General features: G+C 36.4%; 1 protein-coding gene across 3 annotated transcripts in view; it reads left to right on the top strand.

Moving 5' to 3' along the window:
• Positions 1–706: 706 nt before the first annotated feature.
• The window catches only part of rasa1a (RAS p21 protein activator (GTPase activating protein) 1a), a 55,400-nt gene continuing 32,819 nt past the window's right edge, over positions 707–23,287 (top strand). For 2 of the 3 annotated variants that reach the window (XM_073839354.1, XM_073839356.1), the window contains exon 1: positions 707–1,643. In XM_073839354.1, coding sequence (XP_073695455.1) covers positions 1,267–1,643 — 377 coding nt within the window. In that variant the 5' untranslated portion in view covers positions 707–1,266. Of the gene's footprint in view, positions 1,644–11,384; positions 11,738–23,287 lie in introns of those variants that run through there. The other variant, XM_073839357.1, reaches the window with a different exon arrangement.

Below are 23,287 nucleotides of genomic sequence, written 5' to 3' on the forward strand. Positions count from 1 at the left end.
TGCAAAAAAATCAAAACATCGAAGAGATAAATTGCCTTTAAAGTTGTCCAAATGAAGTTCTTGGCAATGCATATTACTAATCAAAAGTTAGGTTTTTATATATTTGCAGTAAGAAATTTACAAAACATCTTCATGGAACATGATCTTTACTTATCCCAATGATTTCTGGCATAAAAGAAAAATAGATCATTTTGATTCATACAATTAAATGGCTATTGCTACAAATATACTTGTGCCATTTAAGACTTGTTTTGTGGTCTATAGGGTCACATACAATACATACTGTGTAAAATTCTGTTTTATTCTTGTTAGTTATCAAATAATACTAATTTGCCTAACGTATTGCTGAAATATCTGTTCATGTAAGAATTTGTGTATGACAGCGAGGGACTAGAAATATCATATAAATAGTTACAGTGGCTTCAAAAAAGTGTCTGAACACACACAGTGCAGAAACCATGACTCAGCTGCGGTATAATTTCACAAAACAACTATTTTATTTGCTCAAACGCACCTAGTCTAGCTTAGGCCGAAAGGACAAACTACCGATGTACATAAATCATTATGCTGCAGTATCAAAGGCGAGGCGGTGTGTTTTAAGTATGAGGAAATGATGTACTTTCATTTCTCCGTCGATTGCCGTGCTCACTGATGTGAACGCATCGGTTCGACGATCTGCTAGCCTGGTCTGCGCATGAGCGGGGACGCACAGGGAGAGGAGTGGGACTGGGAGCAGCTGTGGCAAATGTTCCACCAGTCCAGCAATCTCGAGAAGAAAAGACAATTTACGACTGAAGAAAACACTTTAACGCACTCTTTGAGCGGAATCGAGTGAGGAGAAGCGCGTCGGACGTCCGCGATCATCTGCGAAGCGTCCAAAGTAGCAGATCGGCGCGTTTTCTGAACTCACTGCAAACAAAATAACAACCCCGAAAGATTGACAATAAAAGCCCACAACTGACACCAGACCGAACCAGGGCCTCGGTACACCGTCCTCTCCTCTACTCGGATATTTACACTGCATTATTTCAGAACAGCCCTTCTTCTCTTTGTGAAACTCAGGAAACAATGAAGACTTAAACTCATGTGTTAGCCGCTGAGCTGAGTGTGTGTGTGAGTGAGTGTATGTATGTGTGTGAGAGAGTGAGTGTGTGCTCTTCTCCTCTCTTCTCCAGGAAACTTTCTCCCGTCGCTTTAAAATACTGGAAGCAGACGAAGCTTTAACAGACTTGGAGAAGAAGCTCAGGCTGTCTTCTTGAATTCTGCATGGAGGTGAGGGGCGAGGACAGGGGATCGGACGGCAGCAGAGGCCCCGACTCGACCCACTTTCCTCTTTACAGCAAACCCGCGAGAGCACGGGTGACGGATCCTGACATGATGATCTACCCGAGCGCCGGAGGAGAGGATCTCACGGGGAGAGCTGCTGCTGCCGCTGCCGGTTGCGAGTCTCCCTCCTCGGATGGGCCGGGCAGCAGCCGGATGTCGCCCACCGACGGGCCCACGGTCTTCCCACCTTTACCACCGCCCCCTCCGCCGTCTGGAATCGGGGCGCAAGGGAGTGTGGATGAGAGTGATCAACAGGATGGGCCGGAATATGAGGAAGAGGAGGTTGTTTTCCCCCTCTCAGCGCCGCCCACCAACCAGTAAGGATTCATCTTGCACACATGTATCATTTATGGTAGTAATACATGATGGGAAAGCACTTCTGACATGCTCTGTTGTGATCCTCTTAAAGTGTGTCAAAAAGTAGTTAGCTATCCACCTCTATAGGGATGATTACCAAAATAAAAATTCAGTAATATTGTATTACTGAAAGGCTGAATAAATAAGCTTTTCATTGATGTGTGGTTTGTTAGAATAGGACAATATTTGGCTGAGATACATCTATTTGAATATCTGGAAACTGAGGGTTCAAAAAAACTAAATATTGAAAAAATCATCTTTAAGGTTGTCTAAATTAAGTTCTTAGCAATGCTTATTACTAATCAAAAATTAAGGTTTGATATATTTACAGTAGAACATTTTTTTAAATATCTTCATGGAACATGATCTTTACTTAATATCCCGTTGTTTTTTGGTATAAAAATCGATCATTCTCACCCATACAATGTATTTTTGTCTATTGCTACAAATATACCTTTGCCTGTTTTTGTGGTCCTGTGTCACATATGTCTAGATTAATATGTGTAACTACTAATAACATATAAGCTATAGAAACCTGCCTTTTGACATACTAATAGCCTTAAAAATGTAGTTAATATTTATGTAAATACACTGTTAACAAGTTAAAGACAAAGCATTAAAATAATGCTAGTATTAGGATTTAATGAATCATGAAGCAATTCAGGTATGCATAAATGATAACAAAACAAAGAAATGTTTTTTTTACCTATATTTTATAATTATTTCTTGTTAAATATATTGCAAACAATTTTGTGTAATAAATAGTCATTCCTAATTCATATTTAAAATTTTCCTTTTTTTAAGTTAAATATCTAATTTTAAAAATCTATTTTGCTTTTACCAATTTTAACTGTATTTTGTAAAGTAACTTGCATTTAACCAGGTTTTACATTTTTACTGTAGCATTTTTATTTCTCTGTTATATTTTTGACAGAAAAATTTAGAGACAAGGTTTTCAGTAGGGGATTAATCACATTCAAAACAAAAGTTAACGTGTACGTACTGTGTGTATTTATTATGTATATATAAATACACACATGCATGTATATATTTTAAAATATATATTTATATGTATACATATTTATACTTGCATATAATTTGGATTATATATAATTAAAAATATTTTATATATAAATCTAACAGATTTTTCCTTAATATATACATGTATGTGTGTGTATTTATATATACGTAATAAATACACACAGTACACACACATTTAGTATGTAAACATAAACTTTTATTTTGGATGATGACAAGCATTCATGATACACTTATATTTAACAGACAGTCACTTTTGTGACTTTCATATGATATACTTCCTTATATTGCAGAAAGTATGTATTCTGAAGTTGTGCCATTTCGTTATAGGTTAGCCATAACTTTACCACTGTTCTTCATAAGATACAGTCCCATGTCAAGTTTTTATCACTGTATTTTGCCACTGCATCTTTTTTGTTGTTGTTGTAGAGTATAGTTGTGACCTATGCATTGCAGTAATACGGTATTTTGAATACCTTTGGTATATTTTACACCTTCCTTTTGCACACATTGTGAAACCGCAGTTAGTGATAAATGATTGTGACTGCTTTCTGTGTCATCCATTATCATATTGGTGACAAGATCAGTGGCCGAATCTAATGAAGAATGTCAGGGTGGTGACATAGTCTATATTGCGATAAGCTAAATGATAGTGTGTAATTTATTATGGCTCACTCATATCTTTGGTTGCACAAGAGCAGGTTGATAATCAGGCCTGAAGTTTTATATTGTGCATGGTTTTACAGCTCATCCTTACACTAAGGTAATTAAAAATACCAACACTAATATTAGTTTTTAAATTTCACAGTAAAGCTATTTGTAACCCTGGACCACAAAACCACTCGTTAAGTAGCACAGGTATATTTGTAGTAATAGACAACAATACATTGCATTGGTCAAAATGATCGATTTTTCTTTTATGCCAAAAATCGTTAGGATATTAAGTAAAGATCATGTTCCAAAATGAGGATATTTTGTACATTTCATACTATAAATATATCAAAACTTAATTTTTGATTAGTAATATGCATTGCTAAGAACTTAATTTGGACAACTTTAATTTTCTCAAAATAGTTGTATCTCAGCCAAATATAGTCCTATCATTCATAACTAACATACATCAATGGAAAGCTATTTATTCAGCTGTCAGGTCATGTATAATTAAAAAAAAATGAACCTTATGGCTGGTTTTGTGTTCCAGGGTCACATATTAAAAATATTCATTTAAAAAATGAATGAATTTTTACTCTATATTTAAAGTAACTTACACTTAACAGTTATAAGTAACATTTTTAGTTTTCCGTTCATTTTAAATTGTGCACAGTTGGTTTCAGCTCATCAGAAATACAAACACTATCATCATTGTTCAATATTTTACAGTAAAATACTTAAAATACATTATTTCATTGATCAAATCAAAGAATGATGATTTTAATAAGAGACTTGCTATTGATTTGACAGTGACAGCAGGTTTTATTCCATCTTTAAAGCAAAAATTGTCAATGATTTTGCAATGATACTTTGGATTTAATTTCCTGTTGGTTGTCAGTGGTTTCTTTGAAAGTGCTAAAAGTTGTCACAGAAAGTGTGGGGGTGATTTATTTTGGCTTTCAGTATCATAGATGGTCTTTTCAGATGTTTTTTTTTTTTTATTAGTGCTGCACAAAAGACTAAATTCACAGAGATGCTATACTTTTTTTTTAAATTGTGACTTGTTTTTCATGCACTGAGGTTCTGATGCATACAGTTGTTAGCTCTTGAGATACACTGTTGCCGTAGACTGGTGACCCAATTACGAAGAAAGTTTCCTCAGAGCTTCCAGATGATTGACTTTGACAGACTCGACTGCCTATAAGGCTGGGCAGCGTTGCTCCCTGATGCACCGACGCTGAACCAGAGGTGCTCCATAAGCTTATATTACAGCATGCACACAGCGACTGCTGAATTTGCGCAACGATGAGGTATTATTCACATTTCAGCCCTTATCTGCTCAAAATGGCTTAGGCTGTGACATAATAGAAGCCTGTGTCGGCTTATGGCTCAGTGCACGTCTAAAATGTGCAACACCTTTGCAGTAAAGAGGAAACACCAGTGTCCCATGCGATGTAGGTGACGTTAACATCTTTACACGCTTGTTTTATTTTTGGTGTATATCCTGACACCAGACCCTATTTCTTGTGAAGGCAGTGCACAGTCGTGGCCAAAAGTTTTGAGAATGACACAAATATTAGTTTTCACAAAGTTTGCTGCTAAACTGCTTTTAGAATTTTGTTTCAGTTGTTTTTGTGATGTACTGAAATATAATTACAAGCACTTCATAAGTTTCAAAGGCTTTTATCGACAATTACATGACATTTATGCAAAGAGTCAGTATTTGCAGTGTTGGCCCTTCTTTTTCAGGACCTCTGCAATTCGACTGGGCATGCTCTCAATCAACTTCTGGGCCAAATCCTGACTGATAGCAACCCATTCTTTCATAATCACTTCTTGGAGTTTGTCAGAATTAGTGGGTTTTTGTTTGTCCACCCGCCTCTTGAGGATTGACCACAAGTTCTCAATGGGATTAAGATCTGGGGAGTTTACAGGCCATGGACCCGAAATTTCAACGTTTTGGTCCCCGAGCCACTTAGTTATCACTTTTGCCTTATGGCACGGTGCTCCATCATGCTGGAAAATGCATTGTTCTTCACCAAACTGTTGTTGGATTGTTGGAAGAAGTTGCTGTTGGAGGGTGTTTTGGTACCATTCTTTATTCATGGCTGTGTTTTGGGGCAAAATTGTGAGTGAGCCCACTCCCTTGGATGAGAAGCAACCCCACACATGAATGGTCTCAGGATGCTTTACTGTTGGCATGACACAGGACTGATGGTAGCGCTCACCTTTTCTTCTCCGGACAAGCCTTTTTCCAGATGCCCCAAACAATCGGAAAGAGGCTTCATCGGAGAATATGACTTTGCTCCAGTCCTCAGCAGTCCATTCGCCATACTTTTAGCAGAAGATCAATCTGTCCCTGATGTTTTTTTTTGTTTGTTTTTTTTTTTGGAGAGAAGTGGCTTCATTGCTGCCCTTCTTGACACCAGGCCATCTTCCAAAAGTCTTGGCCTCACTGTGCGTGCAGATGCACTCACACCTGCCTGCTGCGATTACTGAGCAAGCTCTGCACTGGTGGCACTCCGATCCCGCAGCTGAATCCTCTTTAGGAGACGATCCTGGTGCTTGCTGGACTTTCTTGGACGCCCTGAAGCCTTCTTAACATGAATTGAACCTCTTTCCTTGAAGTTCTTGACGATCCTATAAATTGTTGATTTAGGTGCAATCTTAGTAGCCACAATATCCTTGCCTGTGAAGCCATTTTTATGCAATGGAATGATGGCTGCACGCGTTTCTTTGCAGGTCACCATGGTTAACAGTGGAAGAACAATGATCACCCTCCTTTTAACATGTCAAGTCTGCCATTCTAACCCAATCAGCCTGACATAATGATCTCCAGCCTTGTGCTCGTCAACATTCTCACCTGAGTTAACAAGACGATTACTGAAATGATCTCAGCAGGTCCTTTAATGACAGCAATGAAATGCAGTGGAAAGTTTTTTTCGGGATTAAGTTAATTTTCATGGCAAAGAAGGACTATGCAATTCATCTGATCACTCTTCATAACATTCTGGAGTATATGCAAATTGCTATTATAAAAACTTAAGCAGCAACTTTTCCAATTTCCAATATTTATGCAATTCTCAAAACTTTTGGCCATGACTGTATAACTCGCAAAACGTGTATAGCTGCATATTCTCATGATTTCATCATTTCCAGATCCACTTTCATATTTCTTTTCAACCGAGGCAGTTGTTTCAGTGTTTTCTCACAGTAGTAGGTTGAATGGCAGCGCAGTGTGGTACACATTCTCCGGGTTGGATGTGGTCCTGTGTGTCAGAATGTGTGACTAAAGTTAGTGCTTTAGTCACACACAGAAGACAGCCACGATCGTTCACGCCTCTTTGCTGTGCACTTCATTCATAAACAATGATGCCACAGCGGAATAAATATTTCACAGATGCTTTCTACTGTTTAACAAAGACAAAAAGCAGAGCATGTGAAGAGCAGGGCAGTTCTTCTCTGTAGCACTGGGCCTTAAACGCAAACAAACAGCACTGTGACGAAAGAGCAAGTTGATTTTGTTTCCACGAAGATTAGAAAGGATTTAGTCATAAACGGTTTCCCTCAAGAGCTGGAAAGAGAGAGAGTTTGATTTGGAGATCAACAGCGGTGCATATTGTGTCTGCTAAGCAATTGTTCAACAAACTCACTCTGCGTCAAGGGCTAATTGAGCATCCATCCTGGTTAATTGCTTTATTTTTGAGAAATACAGAGACTTTGGAATGCCAAGTGGCACAGCGAAACGGCAGAAACTGCTGGTCACTGTGCTGAAATATGTTCTTGTCACAGTCAAGAAGCTTATGTGGTGGAAAAGTCTTCTCTTTCCTCTTTTTTTTGTTGTTTTAAATAGCCTTGAACAACTTCTCTAATTCATTGTTTTTGACGGCGTTCATGACCTTATGTGTTTAGTTAAAGCAGCAGTTTTATTTAACAAGAATTGTTTTTAACCATCTCTAAATTGGTTTTAAAATGTTTCTGCATTTACTGTTAACCACATCCTTATTCTATGTTTAAAAACATCTGAGCACCAGGATTTATTCAAGTGTTGCGCATTTAAGAGCATTCCCTGGCTGTTTCTGAACTTTTATTGATTTCTCCTGAGACGAATGTAGGTCATGTAGGCCAAGCTGATATGATGTTTTTTCCCATTACACTGTAAAAGGTCTAATGCTGTAAAAGCTCAGCTTTTTATGGATTGTCTGAAGGCAAAGAGATTGCATGCATATTAGCAATATGTTGCAAAAGCTGAGTATCAGACAGTTTTTTTAAATTGATTTTTGGCCAACATAACAACAACATAAACTCTTATTTAAGCCAAATGCAAAATGAACAAAGCAATACTTTAAAGAGATAGTTCACCCAAAAATTTAAATTTTGTCATTAATTACTCACTCTAATGTCGTTCCAAACCTAAGAAGTAAGAAGTTTTGTTCTTCGAAACACAAATTAAGATATTTTTGATGAAATCCGAGAGCTTTCTGACCCTGCATAGACAGCAACGCTACTGACACGTTCAAGGCCCAGAAAGGTAGTAAACATTGATAGAATGGTTCATGTGACATCAGTGGTTCAACTGTAATTTTATGAAGCTATGAGAATACTTTTTGTGTGCAAAGTAAACAAAAAGAATGACTTTATTCAACAGTTTCTTCTCTTCCATGCCAATCGGTGTCCTTACTACCTTTCTGGGCCTTTAACGTGTCAGTTACATTGCTGTCTATAAGGGTTCAGAAAGATCTCAGATTTGATCGAAAATATCTTAATTTGTGTTCCGAAGATAAACAAAGGACTTATGGGTTTGGAACGACATGAGGATGAGTAATTCATGACAGTATTTTAATTTTTGGATGAACTATGCCTTTAATGCTAGTGTGTACATTTTAATAGCATAAACAAATTTGATGTAAAATATCAGGTTTTTTTTCACTTAAAATACACTACCACTCAAAAGTTTTTGAACAGCCTGCATTTATGCGATCCAAAGTACAGCAAAAACAGTAAAATATTGAACAAATGTTTGCTATTTAAAATAACTGTTTTCTATTTAAATATATTTTAAAATGTAATTTATTCATCATTATTCAATATTTAAAACATTTTAGTATTTTTTAAGTACTTGTATTTGGCAAGGATGCTTTAAATTGATCAGAAGGGATGATAAAGACATTTATAATGTTACAAAAGATTCTATTTCAGGTAAATGCTGTTCTTCTGAACTTTCTATTCATCAAAAAAATCTATTCTAAATTCTATTCAGTCGTTTTTAACATAATAAAACTACATGTTTTTGAGCAGCAGATTAGAATATTAGAATGATTTCTGAAGGATCATGTGACTGGAGCAATGATGCTAAAAATTCATCTTAGAAATCACAGGAATAAATTACATTCTAAAATGTATTCAAATAGAAAGCTGTTATTTTAAAAATTAAAAATATTAATAAATTATTACTGTTTATTACCTTGGATCAAACAAATGCGGACTTGGTGAGCAGAAGAAACATCTTTAAAAAACATTAAAATCCTTTACAAAACGTTTGACTAGTAATGTAAATACTCTGAAGTATTTATAACCAACATTTCACCCGCATGATTTTGAATTGAGTTTTTCACTGAGCTCAATACAGCCAGTTAATCAATACTGTCCCTGAACAGTCTCTGATTGTCATTTCTGCAAATTATATTTGTAATGGTGTCTTTGAATTTGGCAAAAAAGGTAACATAATTATGTTACTCAACTTTTTTAATTTTAGACCAGTTTTTTTTTTTTTTTTTTTTTTCATTTTTTCAACGTGCAACACCTTTACAGTAAAGAGGAAACACACCAGTGTCCCACGCGATGTAAGTGACGTTAAAATCTTACACGCTTGTTTTATTTTTGGTGTATATTCTGACACCAGACCTTACACACCAGTGTCCCACGCGATGTAGGTGACGTTAACATCTTACACGCTTGTTTTATTTTGGTTACACTTGAGTTTTTCACTGAGCTCAATACAGCCCAATAATCAATACTGTCCCTGAACAGTCTCTGATTGTCATTTCGGCAAATTATATTTGTAATGGTGTCTTTGAATTTGGCAAAAAAGGTAACATAATTATGTTATTTAACTTTTTGACCAACTTTTTTAATTTTAGACCAGTTTTTTTTTTTATGTGCAACACCTTTGCAGTATATAGATGACTTGGTGAGCAGAAGAGACATCTTTAAAAAACATTAAAAATCCTAGTGTTCAAAAACTTTTGACTAGTAATGTAAATACTCTGAAGTATTTATAACCAACATTTCACCCGCATGATCTTGGATCGAGTTTTTCACTGAGCTCAATACAGCCAATTAATCAATACTGTCCCTGAATAGTCTCTGTCATTTCTGCAAATTATATTTGTGATAGCATCTTTGAATTTAACAAAAAATGTAACATAATTAAGTTACCTAACTTTTTGACCAACCTTTTTAATTTTAGACATTTTTTTTTTTCATTTCATTTTTTAAATGTGCAACACATTTGCAGTAAAGAGGACTTGGTGAGCAGAAGAGACATCTTTAAAAAACATTAAAAATCCTAGTGTTCAAAAACTTTTGACTAGTAATGTAAATACTCTGAAGTATTTATAACCAACATTTCACCCGCATGATCTTGGATCGAGTTTTTCACTGAGCTCAATACAGCCAATTAATCAATACTGTCCCTGAATAGTCTCTGTCATTTCTGCAAATTATATTTGTGATAGCATCTTTGAATTTAACAAAAAATGTAACATAATTAAGTTACCTAACTTTTTGACCAACCTTTTTAATTTTAGACCTTTTTTTTTCATGTCATTTTTTAAATGTGCAACACCTTTGCAGTAAAGAGGACTTGGTGAGCAGAAGAGACATCTATAAAAAACATTAAAAATCCTTTACAAAACTTTTGACTAGTAATGTAAATACTCTGAGGTATTTATAACCAACATTTCACCCGCATGATCTTGAATCGAGTTTTTCACTGAGCTCAGTACAGCCCAATAATAAACACTGTCCCTGAGCAGTGTCTGATTGTCATTTCTGCAAATTATATTTGTGATGGCGTCTTTGAATTTTTCAAAAAAGGTAACATAATTATGTTACTCAACTTTTTGACCAACTTTTTAAATTTTAGACCAGTTTTTTTCATCTTATTATGTTTTGGAGCAGAGCTATTGTTTAAAATAAGAGTTCATATACTTTATAACATTAGGTATTCTGTTTTAAATTCAGTCACTAACTCTTAGAAGTTGATAATAAATGGATTTTAATTTCTAGGATATGGTATGTAATTGGGTATCTGCACAACTTCTAACTTTAGGAATAAGCTCAAGTTTAAAAACTCAAATACATTTTTACTTTCACACAGCAGTGACTTTGGCTTCTTTTAAAAAGATGCCGACACTTTTCAACTAGCAGCAGATTCGTGGGTCAGCGCTTTGAGGATGTATAATCCATCCTTTGCGTGACCCCGTTTCGGCTCCTGCCGCACAGTAACTGCTCGCTGAAGATGGGCTCTTTAGTCATCCATCTGTGTGCTGGAGGACAGTCCCCGTGTGCTGACTCTAACAAGCTGTGACAGTCCATCATGTGTGAAGAGAAACAAAGCTGTTTGGCAGCTGCTCCCAGACCCTGTTCATCTCCACCTTTTTCCAGTGTGCAAAGTTCTGAAAAATTACATCGCTAGTCCAGTCACTTTATAATGGTTGGTCGCTGAGCAAACCAGCGGGTTACTGATGTTCCAACTTGCCGAGTTTGCTCATTTGCAGAAAAATGAAAGCACAAGTTTGAATTTGAAGGGCGTGGGATCCATAAATGCCATTATTTACACACATAACAAACAACATGAGGGTGGTCAAGTTGTGTCCCCCCACTGCTTTTACCGTCTCGCATCCCGTTTGTCCCCTCCCCTCCCTTCCCTTCCCGTCCTGCCTGCCTCTTTTGCTGAGCCGTTTCATACTTTGCATTATTTGAGTGACTGCCGTCACAGAGGAAGGACATCAAAGGCAGACAAGGCAAATCTTCATTCTCCAGCATCTCTTAGTTAAAGCATTCCCTCAATGGAGTGATACCAGCTTGGATTATTGCACTTTTGGAGATCGGCTAAGACTGTGCCGACCATATGTGAGGTGGAGCCCCACCTCCACTCGGGTTCTGCTCAGTGGCTTAAAGAGCTGTGTGGTGGGCGCACTCAAACAGCGGGTTCTCTGGGACATGGCGACGACCAAATGGGAGGTTTGTCTGGAGAGACGGAGGAGACAGACCCCAGCAACTCGGCAGCTGAGCGGGATTACTTTGTGAATGAGTGAGAGCGAGCCGGACAGCCCAGGATGCAGCAGAGAATGAATTCAGCGTAAGTGGGACACGAGCTCAGACGCGCAGAATATGGAGTGAAGAACTTCCGTTTCGGTTTTGCCCTCTTTGTCCAGTCTGTTGCGTTCTCACTTTCAATAACAATAATAATAATAATGATTATAAAAAGAAAACACTTCTTTGCTTTTATTAAAATTGATAAGCACAGTTCTAGAGCTAGCTAATTTATTGCACATTCATGATGTGTTCAAAATTATTTAGCATTAAGACAATTTAATATCATCTCAGATTTAAAATAAGCAGCAAAAACTGTGGTATACTTGGAACTTTCGATTCATTTTTAAGAATGACTTAAAACTGTCTATTTTACTGAATAAATTAAATGCTTTGATTCAAGATGAAACACTGTTTCATCACTCAAAATGTTTATGAAAGTCTCTTTGCATGGCATAATAATACATATGTATGATATGCATGACGTGTGTGTGTGTGTGTGTGTGTATACATATATGTATATATCTAGTGAGTGTGTGTATGGATGGATGGATAGATAAAAAGATTGTGATACACATTGTGATACACTGCCATTTAAAAGTTTGGGATCAGTAAGATTTTTAATGTTTTTTTTTTTTTTTTTTTTTTAAGAATTTGCTTATGCTCATCAAGGCAGAATTTACTTGATGAAAAATAAAGAAAAAAACAGTAATATTATGAAATATTATTACAGTTTAAAATTATGGTTTTCTGTTTTAATGTTTTAAAATATTAATTATTTCTAAGATGCAAAGCTGAATTTTCATCAGCCATGATTCAGAAATTATTCTAATATTCAGATTTATTACTTTTATTATCGATGTTGGAAATGAATGATTTCTGAAGGATCATGTGACACTGAAGACTGGAGTAATGTTGCTAAAAATTCAGCTTTGTATCACAGGAATAAATGACTTTTTGAAATAATATTTCATAATATTACTGTTTTTTTCTGGATTGTTGATCAAATAAATGCAGCCTTAATGAGCATAAGAAACTTAATTTTAAAAAAAAGAAAATGGTAAGAAAAATCTTACTGATTCCAAACTTTTGAACGGCACTGCGTATATTAAATATTGCCCAGAAAACTATAGAGATTTCATTTAAGCTCACTAGCTCTAAATTTATTATTTGGCCAAAATATTTCTGTTGCATTTTGACAGAATGTAATATATTTTTAGGTTTTAATTCTTATACATTTATAGTATAACTTTTGTAGTATACACAATGCACATAGTGACTAAATGCTAATACAGTGTCTTTTATTTCATATTAAAAGAGATTTTCTCAGGTGGACAGATGTTAAATGCATGAATTTGTAGTTGAGCGTGGTTACAGAGTGCTTGTACTAAGAGTTGATGAATTAGTGATGTGTTTTTCTTTTCAGTATGAATGTTTCAAACCATTTGAGGGCAACGTGGATTATTCATTAGGTAGTTTTCATAACAATAATACTACTTTGTTGAGATTCAGATGGAGATCATCAGGTCTTTTGGTGTCCTCTTTGTGTAGAATGAAAGATGGCCTCATGACAGCTGACAGCATAGTGGAAGGGCACTATTAACGTAAGGCTGTGCAGTTTCATTACTCCGTCATGCCGATGAGCGCCAACGTGACGTCTTTAAAGGTGTTTTTGAGGTAGTCGAGACCAGTGTTGTTTTTGACAACCATCTTAGATTTAGTCTTAGTCTTAGTCTTTTGGACTAAAATGCTGCTTAGTTTTAGTCAAATTTTAGTCACTTCTATATGTGATAGTTTTAGTCCAATTTTAGTCGACGAAAAGTCAAAAAGGTTTTAGTCTAGTTTTAGTCGACGAAAAGTCAAAAAGGTTTTAGTCTAGTTTTAGTCAAAAAAAGGTGAAAAAGTAGTCTTTTAACAAATTAATGTAGGTCAGTAAGTATTTTGCTGTTGGGTAGTGTCACCTATAAGTTCTGAAAATAGCAGATCTATAGTTCAACACAATGTGAGCTTCCGGATCAACTATTTTCACCAATAATTACAATAATGAAGGAATGTTTTAGAACATAAAAGACAAACAAGGATGGAATGCTAAAACGGCTTGCCATACTAGTATAGCAAAGAGTATTTAATGCTAAAACGGCTTGCCATAGTGTCAGATACTTTTTAAGTTTTAATTGGCATGCACAATAAGCAGAAATGTCATGCATTTTAAATGTCTGACGGACCACCCACTAACATTTTCGTCTATTCTCGTCTCGTCAACGAAAACTCACACGTCTCCTCATGTTTTAGTCATCAACGAGCCATTTTTATCTCGTCATCGTCTCGTTATCGTCATGAAAAAAAGTGGCGTCAACGAAATTATTTCGTCATCGTCATCGTTGACGAAAACAACACTGGTCGAGACCCATCCAGAGAGACGGATGAGTTGAAACTACTTAAGAGAGCGAATACGACCCCTCAATCAAGTCTCAACAAGCCCGCTCTGCCCTCGCTTCCTCCGAGATGAAGTGTTGTAAATTGAGAGGTCCAACTCTTTTTCTGATGGCTGGCACATACTAACCGCAAAAAGGTCATGTCCTGTTTTCGGTGAGCCAGCTATGAAGAAGAAACATCCAGGAAGAAGATTGCCCTTCTTCCGTGGTATCTTGTCAGGAGCTTTTCATGGCATTTTTAGTGAATAATTCAAAAGGCCTAGTATGGATCTAAAAATACAGCCATTGTCTGGAAATCATAACGTATTCAAGTGCTTGAGAGATTTGTGCTTGATGGTGACGTTTAAGTGCCTGAGCATTCACTCTCCTATTGGGTTCATTTTGCAGTCGAAGCTTTTTCACTGCACGTGTGAAGTACCACTTTTCTTGTGAAGTGTCATTATAATGTCCTGTTTGTGGGCTAACGAGCACACGGTTAACTAGTACATACTTCTCACTCCTATTTATGGTTCAGACCTCCGTTGTGTCAAGCCTGTGAATGAAGTTGCCGATGACGTGCTGCCGTCTGTGGTTGTAATCATTTATTTTTGTCCGCCGTGCTGCATATATCAGTTGATTTCCATTACAGCGAGGCACAAAACGGGCAGTGAGTGTCAAGGCGTTTGAGTGTTATTGAGAAAGTGTCACCTGTCCACCTCACCACACTTCCTGTTTCTCTGCTTTTGCATGAATCTGCTTTGAGGCATCAGCTTTTCGCAGTCATGCTTGATATCTACTTGCTTCACTCGTCTCAAATGCAAATGTGTGTAGCCGCAGATCTCTCGAGATCAGAGTGTGTGTTGAAGATGCTCAATTTGAGGGCAGTTGACTTTTGGCCTGTGCTGAAGAATAGGCAGGTTATTGCACTAGAGTGTAACCATTGATTCCTGCTCTTGGTTGCTTTTATATTGAGAAGTTGTGCTTATAGCACAGTTTTTAAGCAAAATACCCTAAATGACATTGTGTTTTAGTTTGCAGACAGCATCTAAAAATGATAAACATATTTGTTCTGCAGATCTAAAGTTGATATTCAAATTCAAGCTGTCATATTTTAGCTGTGATGGATTAGTTGTCATATAATAAGCAGTTGAACCGATGGAGTATGTGAGAAACATTTTTTTTTCTTACTGTTAAAAACTTCTATAAGCAATATTTAAAAAGTAAAATAAAATAGTAATATTGTCAAATTTGGTCAAAATTTATGTATGTTAAATTTCATGTAATATTTAATTTGTTGAGTACACACATTTAGGGCCCTATGATTTCCGAGATGTGGAAAATCTAGATGAAATTGCTGAATTCATAAAAATTCATTTTTATGATAATGGACTAGCGACTGTAAATATTAAATCGCCAAAAGATTGCTGTTTAAATATGAAGTCTGCATATACTGCATGATTTGATAATAAATGTGTATTGAATAAAATAAACCCAACCCAGAACAATTAAAACCAACAACAAAGAATTTCTAAAGAAAAAAAAATATATAAAATAAAAATCTTTTAATATATTACAACAATTGTTACAGTAATAGGGTCCCTCTTATTGTTTATGTTTTAATAATTCAATTGATTAGACATATTAGACCAAATTTTTAAAACCTCCCCGGCTCAAATTTTTGATTTTGCTATTATTTGTCTGAGGAAAGATAGACATGTATAGTGATGAAAGCCAAAATATTAAAAATCATGGATGAATATTTACAAAGTAATCCACTATTTTGTAGAGGGGGGTCAAAATGGCTGTTTTCAGCTGAGATTCAGAATCAAATTACAGGGGGATAAAAATTACTTCAGAAAGATGGCTGCATCATGATTTAATTTTTTTTATACAGAGAATGGTAGGCCTGTTAGTAAAATCTGTTGACTTCAGCAATCTTTGTTGCATTATGTGCCAAAGGTGACCATTCAAAAATGGGGAAACGATACTTTTCAAGTTTTTTCTCCAAAGTTTGCATGCCTGTAACTCAAGAAGTATTAAAGATATCTTAATGTTTTTTAGATAATTGGGTCTTAACAAACGTTCCTTTTAGCGTATTTATTTTTAAGGCTCTATATGGTTTAGTTCCAGAGATATTTACATTTTTAATTGGGCTCCAGGAGTAAATTGTTAAAATGTACACATTTTCAGTATTCAAAAACCAAATGTGGGTCAGTTTGCAAAATTAAGATTTTCTTTTCTTTTAAAGAGGAATGTCTGAAGAACAAATAATGTTAAAACTAGAGATGAATCTCATTTCCTTCTGTCAGGACAACCACATTGGACAAACCTGTCCGAGTGCCATAAATATTCTTTTTCTAAAGTTTGCGTGCCTATAACTCAGGGAGTATAGATATTGCAATATAATTTTAGATTATAGTTCTTAAATCTTTCTTTTGCAATCTTAAAATTTAAGGCCCTACATCATTCAGTCTCAGAGATATGGGGATCTCAATGAGGCTCCATGTCTAGATTGTTGAATATTACCTATTTTCAGTGGTCGAAAACCAAATTTGGTCACTTTGTATACAGCTGGTGCTTATTTTATTTAAAAAACAATGTCTGAAGAAGAAATTATGTTAAAATTAGAATTGTATCTTGTTTCCCTCTATCAAAACATTTGCATTAAACATGCCTGTCTTAGTGCTAGAAGTGCACTGCCAGGGACCTCTGGTTGAGTTGACATATGACCCATATTATTTAACCAATCAAATTCTTTATTACAGTTTTAATAAACCATTGAAATGAAAAATTCAAATGGATAACACAAAATATGAGAAAAAAGTAAAACTTTTTTTTATTATTAAAGCCATGTTTAGGGAAAAATTTGTTCTAAAATATTGTTAAATTTTGATAATTTTCATTTTTAATAGTACCTTAGTGTTTTGTATAATGTCTATTTAAAGTCTCAATTTAGCACAGTACAAATTTGTTTTAATTTTCATCTTTAAATCAGTTTTTGTTCTTAACCGAAATCCAAGAGCCAAACCAAAAGAACTGTCAGCCTTTGTATTGAGCGCCATCAGTGTAGATCATTATCTAGTCTAATACTCACACAAGCGGATATGAAACTTTCACCTGCTCTTTGTAAAGTACACCACACAAGTCACTGGACGCTTGGCACACACGTCAGCTAATTTAATGCGAGTATCAGTTTCCCGAGAGGAAAAGAGGCTATGATGTAATTTGCTATTTTGACTTCATGGTTTCTATTCATTGAAGGCACCAGCTAGAGATCAAGCACTGACACGATCGGACATTCCTCAGGAGGATGAGCTTGTCTATTTCCCATCTGGATGTGCACAGGGATCTGTTATTTACCCATAGGCCTTGTTGTCAGCACAGGAGCTGAACTCTAGTGCTGTGAAGGAAGAATGGTGAAATCACTAGCCTAAAGGCCTGTTTACACTAAGTCTGATGTCATTCTCTGAGAAAAAAAAAATAGATGCCTGATGGCATCCAAACACTTTAAATGTTGAGAAACCTTCTAATAAAATGAAACTAACTCTCCTCAGTACAGCATTTTAAGATTACAGATTTAAAGGGATGGTTCACCCAAAAATGACAATTTGATGTTTATTTGCTTACCCCCAGGGCATCCAAGATGTAGGTGACTTTGTTTCCTCAGCAGAACACAAACGAAGATTTTTAACAAAAACCGGTGCAGTCTGTCAGTCAAATAATGGAAGTCAATGGTTACCAAATCTTTAGAGGAAAGAAAAACATACACAGACAAATCCAAATTACACCATGCGGCTTGTGACGATACACTGATGTCCTAAGACACGAAACGAACGGTTTTTGTGAGAAACTGAATAGTATTTATATCATTTTTTTACCTTTGATACACAGCCACGTCCATCTCTCCTGAGCACGAGCTTAGCTTTCGGCTCGTTACATGTGTACGCGCTCTAACGTAGCATACGCAAACTGCGGAAGTGATCTGTCGCGTGTATACGACACTCATTGTTTACACAGTGCACACAGACTGTGGGTATAGCGGCTATTCAAAATGGTAATTACTTGCGCTTATCCTGATTGTTCAAACCGATTTAAAGCTAAAAGATTACATTTGCTTGCGCAAACTCATCCGGGACTTTTAACCGATTTCCCCTTACGGCGTTTGCGTATACTACGCCAGAGCGCATACACGGGTAACAAGCCGGATGCAAAGCTCGTGCTCATGACAGATGGATGTGGCTGTGTATCAAAGGTAAAAAATGATATAAATACTGCTCAGTTTCTCACTAAAACCGATCGTTTCGTGTCTTAGGACATCAATGTATCGTCACGAGCCGCAGGGCGTAATTTGGATTTGTCTGTGCATGTTTTTGTTTACTTTTAAAGGTTTGGTGCCCATTCACCTCTATTATTTGGCTGGCAGACTGCACTGGTTTTTGTTAAAAATCTTCGTTTGTGTTCTGCTGAGGAAACAAAGTCATCTACATCTTGGATGCCCTGGGGGTAAGCAGATAAACATCAAATTTTCATTTTTGGGTGAACTATCCCTTTAAATTACCTTTTCAAAAGTATGGTGTCAGTAAGTTTATTTATTTTTATTGAAAGAAAATAATTCTTTTATTCACCAAGGATGCATTAACTTCATCAAAAGTGACGGTAAAGACATTAATAATGATTACAGAAATATTTAAAAATACATTGTTCTTTTGATCTTCTAACTTCAAATGTTATCTTACTGAACCCAAAGCAAACATGACTGTATAAAATATCAAAATAAGAGTACATAAAATATATTAGAAAACAAAAATAGCTGATATGTCATGTTTCATATTTGTAAGTTATGTTATCACTCTCTAGATATGGAATAATGGCATTTAAATCGTGTGATATGTAATGGGCTCTACAGTAATGCAGTATTTTCGTTTAAAGGCTTGTTGGTGTGAACAGGCCTCAAGAGTGTGTAACTTTTGTTGCTTGTACATCATCTCGCTTTCATCACGGCTAATATTGAGGATCCCAGTCCCTCTTCATTCGCTCCACATATCTGTGTTTTCAGGAGCCTGTGATTCATTTGACTGGAAGTTTTAATCGAGCACGTTATCCAGTGTGCTAATAACCCTGTATTACTGATGTCATTTTTATAGCGTACAGAGCTGCAAAGCAGTCCCGCTGAGAAGAAAGCGGAGCCTCTGGGGAATTATGAGGGACTCTACTTCTGCTAACGGTGCAATTTTAGTCAAAGGACTGCTTCATAGAGCCTGCATATTCAATAAATTAATATAGAGGGAAGGAAGAGCTTAGCCTAGTTAAGCTTGCCATGTGCAAATTACGCCTACACACTATCACTGTGGTTAATAAAATAGGTCAATAGTTTACATGACCAAGGGTGTTTCTCCTCTTGTAAATGATAATTTTTTACCTTTTAGACTGCATATGTACTATAAGGTGAGTTTAGGACTGTAACAACAACTACATTTAGGCAGATTATTATTTGTGATAGGAATAATTTATCACTTGAACAAAACAGTGTAAGCCTAATAGACATAACTCTTCAAATAGATCTATTTTTATTAACAAACTGCATATTTGAAGTTTAAACAAGTACATTCTTGCCTCAGAAACTCTTAAAACTACATTCTGTGACAAAAACAGAGCGTTTGGGTGTTTACCGTACACTTGCTGTGAGAAATGCTGCAAACAGAGTGATACAATACAAGTGATACAAGTTCTAGAATATCACACTCCTTTCAGCCAATTAGATTCAAGTACTAGAAAGAACTGTTGTAAAAATATGTGACCTGCGCTGGCAAAATGAGTCGAAATGCACACGGCTAATTTTGGACTGCAGTCAAAAAGTGAAAAATGTCTAGTGATCCCAATGCTCCAAATAGCAATTAAACATCTAAAATGATCTGCCATCTGAAGCGCCTGCATTACAGCAATTCCTGCAATGTGCAATCCTGATAAATAAACACATATACACAGAATTACAGTATCTAAGTCTTCACACAAACATAATCTGTTTTAAGATGGGGACACACTACACGACTAGCAGAAACATTCTAAGACTGAACACACTTAAGGACTGTTTCCATCGACTGGAACCGATTTTAGTCTTTGACAATCGGAAAGAAGCACAAACCTAAAGACTGAGTCACTCCACTGCACAACACACTTAACGATTGGTGAGTCACGACTGGACAAATTGTGCCGAACCAAAAAAAAAAAAAAAGTGGACCAAAACCGCAGCATCTACGCTCCCGCAGCTGCACCAAAATACAACACTGCTTTTATTTGAAACCTGTTTTACCTATTGAAACATTAAGGTTTGTTTTAATTTTCTTAATTTGTGCTTAATATGACAGAAAACATATTAGCTTTCCTGCTATGTTGGTGTTCCTAATAAATGTCACAGTCTCAAATATGTCGAATTATGTCTTTTCAAATGCCTAGGTCTCTTTAATTTTCTTTAGTTATAACATTTCTAGCACTATTTTTAAACATTTATTCAAGCAATAATATATACATTATCTCATGTATGCTTGTCTAAAATCTGGGATTAAAAATGATTTGGTTCTAAGTAAAAACAATTTTTTCTTTACATTTCCAGAGAACGAAACAAATGAAATTAAACATTACTTAATAAATTCAAAGCACTATAATTTCCTTATCCATTTGATACAGCTGTTACAGCTATACAATTAATATATGTGACCCTGGACCACAAAACCAGTCATAAGGTTAAATTTTACAAAACTGAGATGTATACAACATATGAAAGCTCAATAAATAAGCTTTCTATTGATGTATGGTTTGTTAGGAAAGGACGATATTTGGCCGAGATACAACTATTTGAAAATCTGGAATCTGAGGGTGCAAAAAAATCAAAATACTGACAAAATCACCTTTAAAGTTGTCCAAATTGAGCTCTTAACAATGCATATTACTAATCAAAAATTACATTTTGAAATGTTTGCAGTAGGAATTTTACAAAAAATCTTCATGGAACATGATCTTTACTTAATTTTTCCTAATGATTTTTGGCATAAAAGAAAAATCAATAATTTTGACCCATACTATGTATTTTTGGCTATTACTACAAATATACCCCAGCGACTTAAGACTGGTTTTGTGGTCCAGGGTCACATATATAGAATAATTTAATTTCATCATATCCGTGATTTATTAATTTATATATGAAAACGTCATTTTGAAGTGTAGCTATTCTTTAAGTTTGTATATTTATTATGAATAAAATTCGTTAACCTAGCCTATAAAGTTAATTTTAATATTCTTGATAAGAGCACTGGTTGTTGTCAGACTCCTTGTGCAAACAAAACTCTCACTGGATTATTACAATTAATGGCAACGAATGTTTGGAAATGTAAACTGATATTTCCTACTTGCACACTACAGCAAAAGTTAGAAATAACTGACTTAAAACCATTTTTAGCTGGTGAAAATACTAGTGTTCTAATAATATTGACCACCACTGTATATATAAAAAGGTCTTCACATGTCAGAGTTCATTTGGAGCGCTTGCATAACCCACCACAGTTCAATCGAAGCAACTCATAAGCCGCTTTTCCACTATCGGGCCGAACCGTTCTTAGAACGGTCGGGTACAGTTCCAGTTGTGTTTCCACCTGAGCCTGGTACGGCACGGAACGATTACAAACCGTTCTCGGCCTGGAATTCTCGGCACGGTTAGACAACCGTGCTGAACCGGGCTGGTAAAATGCGTGTGCATGACGTCGCCACGCTGTTGCCTGGCTACCAGTTTCTCTGTCTATGGCTAAGCGGATGCGCAGTAAGCAAATACGATAAATATAAATATAAATGGCTGAGACACTTTGGTCTGTGGATGAAACATTTGCTCTAATATTGATATTTGGACAGAAAGAAAAATTCAACAACAGCTGGAGGGTGCAAAGAGAAACGAAAAGTTTTTAAAATTATTGCGCAGTGTCTTGCAGAGAAGGGCATTAAGAAAAGTTCAAAACAGTGCCGGGAAAAAATAAAAAACTCAAACATACATATCGCGTCTAAAAGGATGTGATATGTATGTTTGTGCGGGGCTGCGGCTGCCTACTCTTGCGTTACCAAGGCAATGATTTGACTCATTTGTATTTACATTCCAAAGAGTTCCGTTATCTGCACCACAGTGGAAAATCAAACCGTATCTGTGCTGACTGGCCCGGATCGGCACGGAACAGAACGGTTAAGCTTTGAGAACGGTTCGGCCCGATAGTGGAAAAGCGGCTATAATGTCAGTCAGTAGCGTGTTTGGTCCTCAGATGCCTGTATTAAATGTGTATGCCTCTGATGATATGGTGGATGGTTTTCATTGAGATTTAGTCCTCAGTGAGCTCTTAGACAGTCTGTGGTGCTGCTAGGAGGCTTTGGGTAATCCAATACATAACGTCCCAGGCGTTCTCAATAGGTGCAGGTCTGGGGAATATGAGGGCCAGTCAGTAGCTTCAAAGCCTTTGTCATCCAGAAACTCCCTGCATACTCTGTCCACATTGGCCGGCGTTGTCATGCACAGGGACTATCCCAGGGCCCACTGCACCAATGCAAGTTCTGACAGTGGCTCTGAGGATGTCACCCTCATGAAGTCTCTTGAAAAGTTTGGTCCGAATATACACATCAGTAGCCTGCTGGAGGTCATTTTGCACAGCTCCTCGTTGCACAAAGGAGCAGATACTGGTCCTCCTGCTGGGTTGTTGCCCTTCTACGCTCCTGTCCAGCTCTCCTTGTATAATGGCCTATTTCCTGTTATCTCCTTTATGCTCTTGAAACTGTGCTTGAAGGCAACAAACCTTGTTGTGATGGCACGTTTGGATGTGCCATTCTGGAGAAGCTGGTCTACCTGTGCAACCTGATTGGTTTGCAGGCATTGCCTCATCGACATGCTATGAGTGAGAAGGACCGTAACAAAACACAAAACTAGAGACAAGTCAGTCAAGAAAGATAAGGAGAGAGCAACTGTAAAACCATTCCATTTTGGGGGGTTGTCCTGTATATAGATGAATTTGAACTGAATTGGTGTTATTGTGATGATTAGGTGTTCACTTAAAGGGTTAGTTCACCGAAAATTCTGTCATTAGTTACTCGCTCATAAAATTATGTTTGACTCTTTTGTCAAAATTCTTAGTACCTCTCTGGACCTTGACCGTGGT

The sequence above is a fragment of the Garra rufa genome, chromosome 5 (assembly GCF_049309525.1).
Source record: "Garra rufa chromosome 5, GarRuf1.0, whole genome shotgun sequence".
In the NCBI taxonomy this organism is placed as follows: Eukaryota; Metazoa; Chordata; class Actinopteri; order Cypriniformes; family Cyprinidae; genus Garra; species Garra rufa.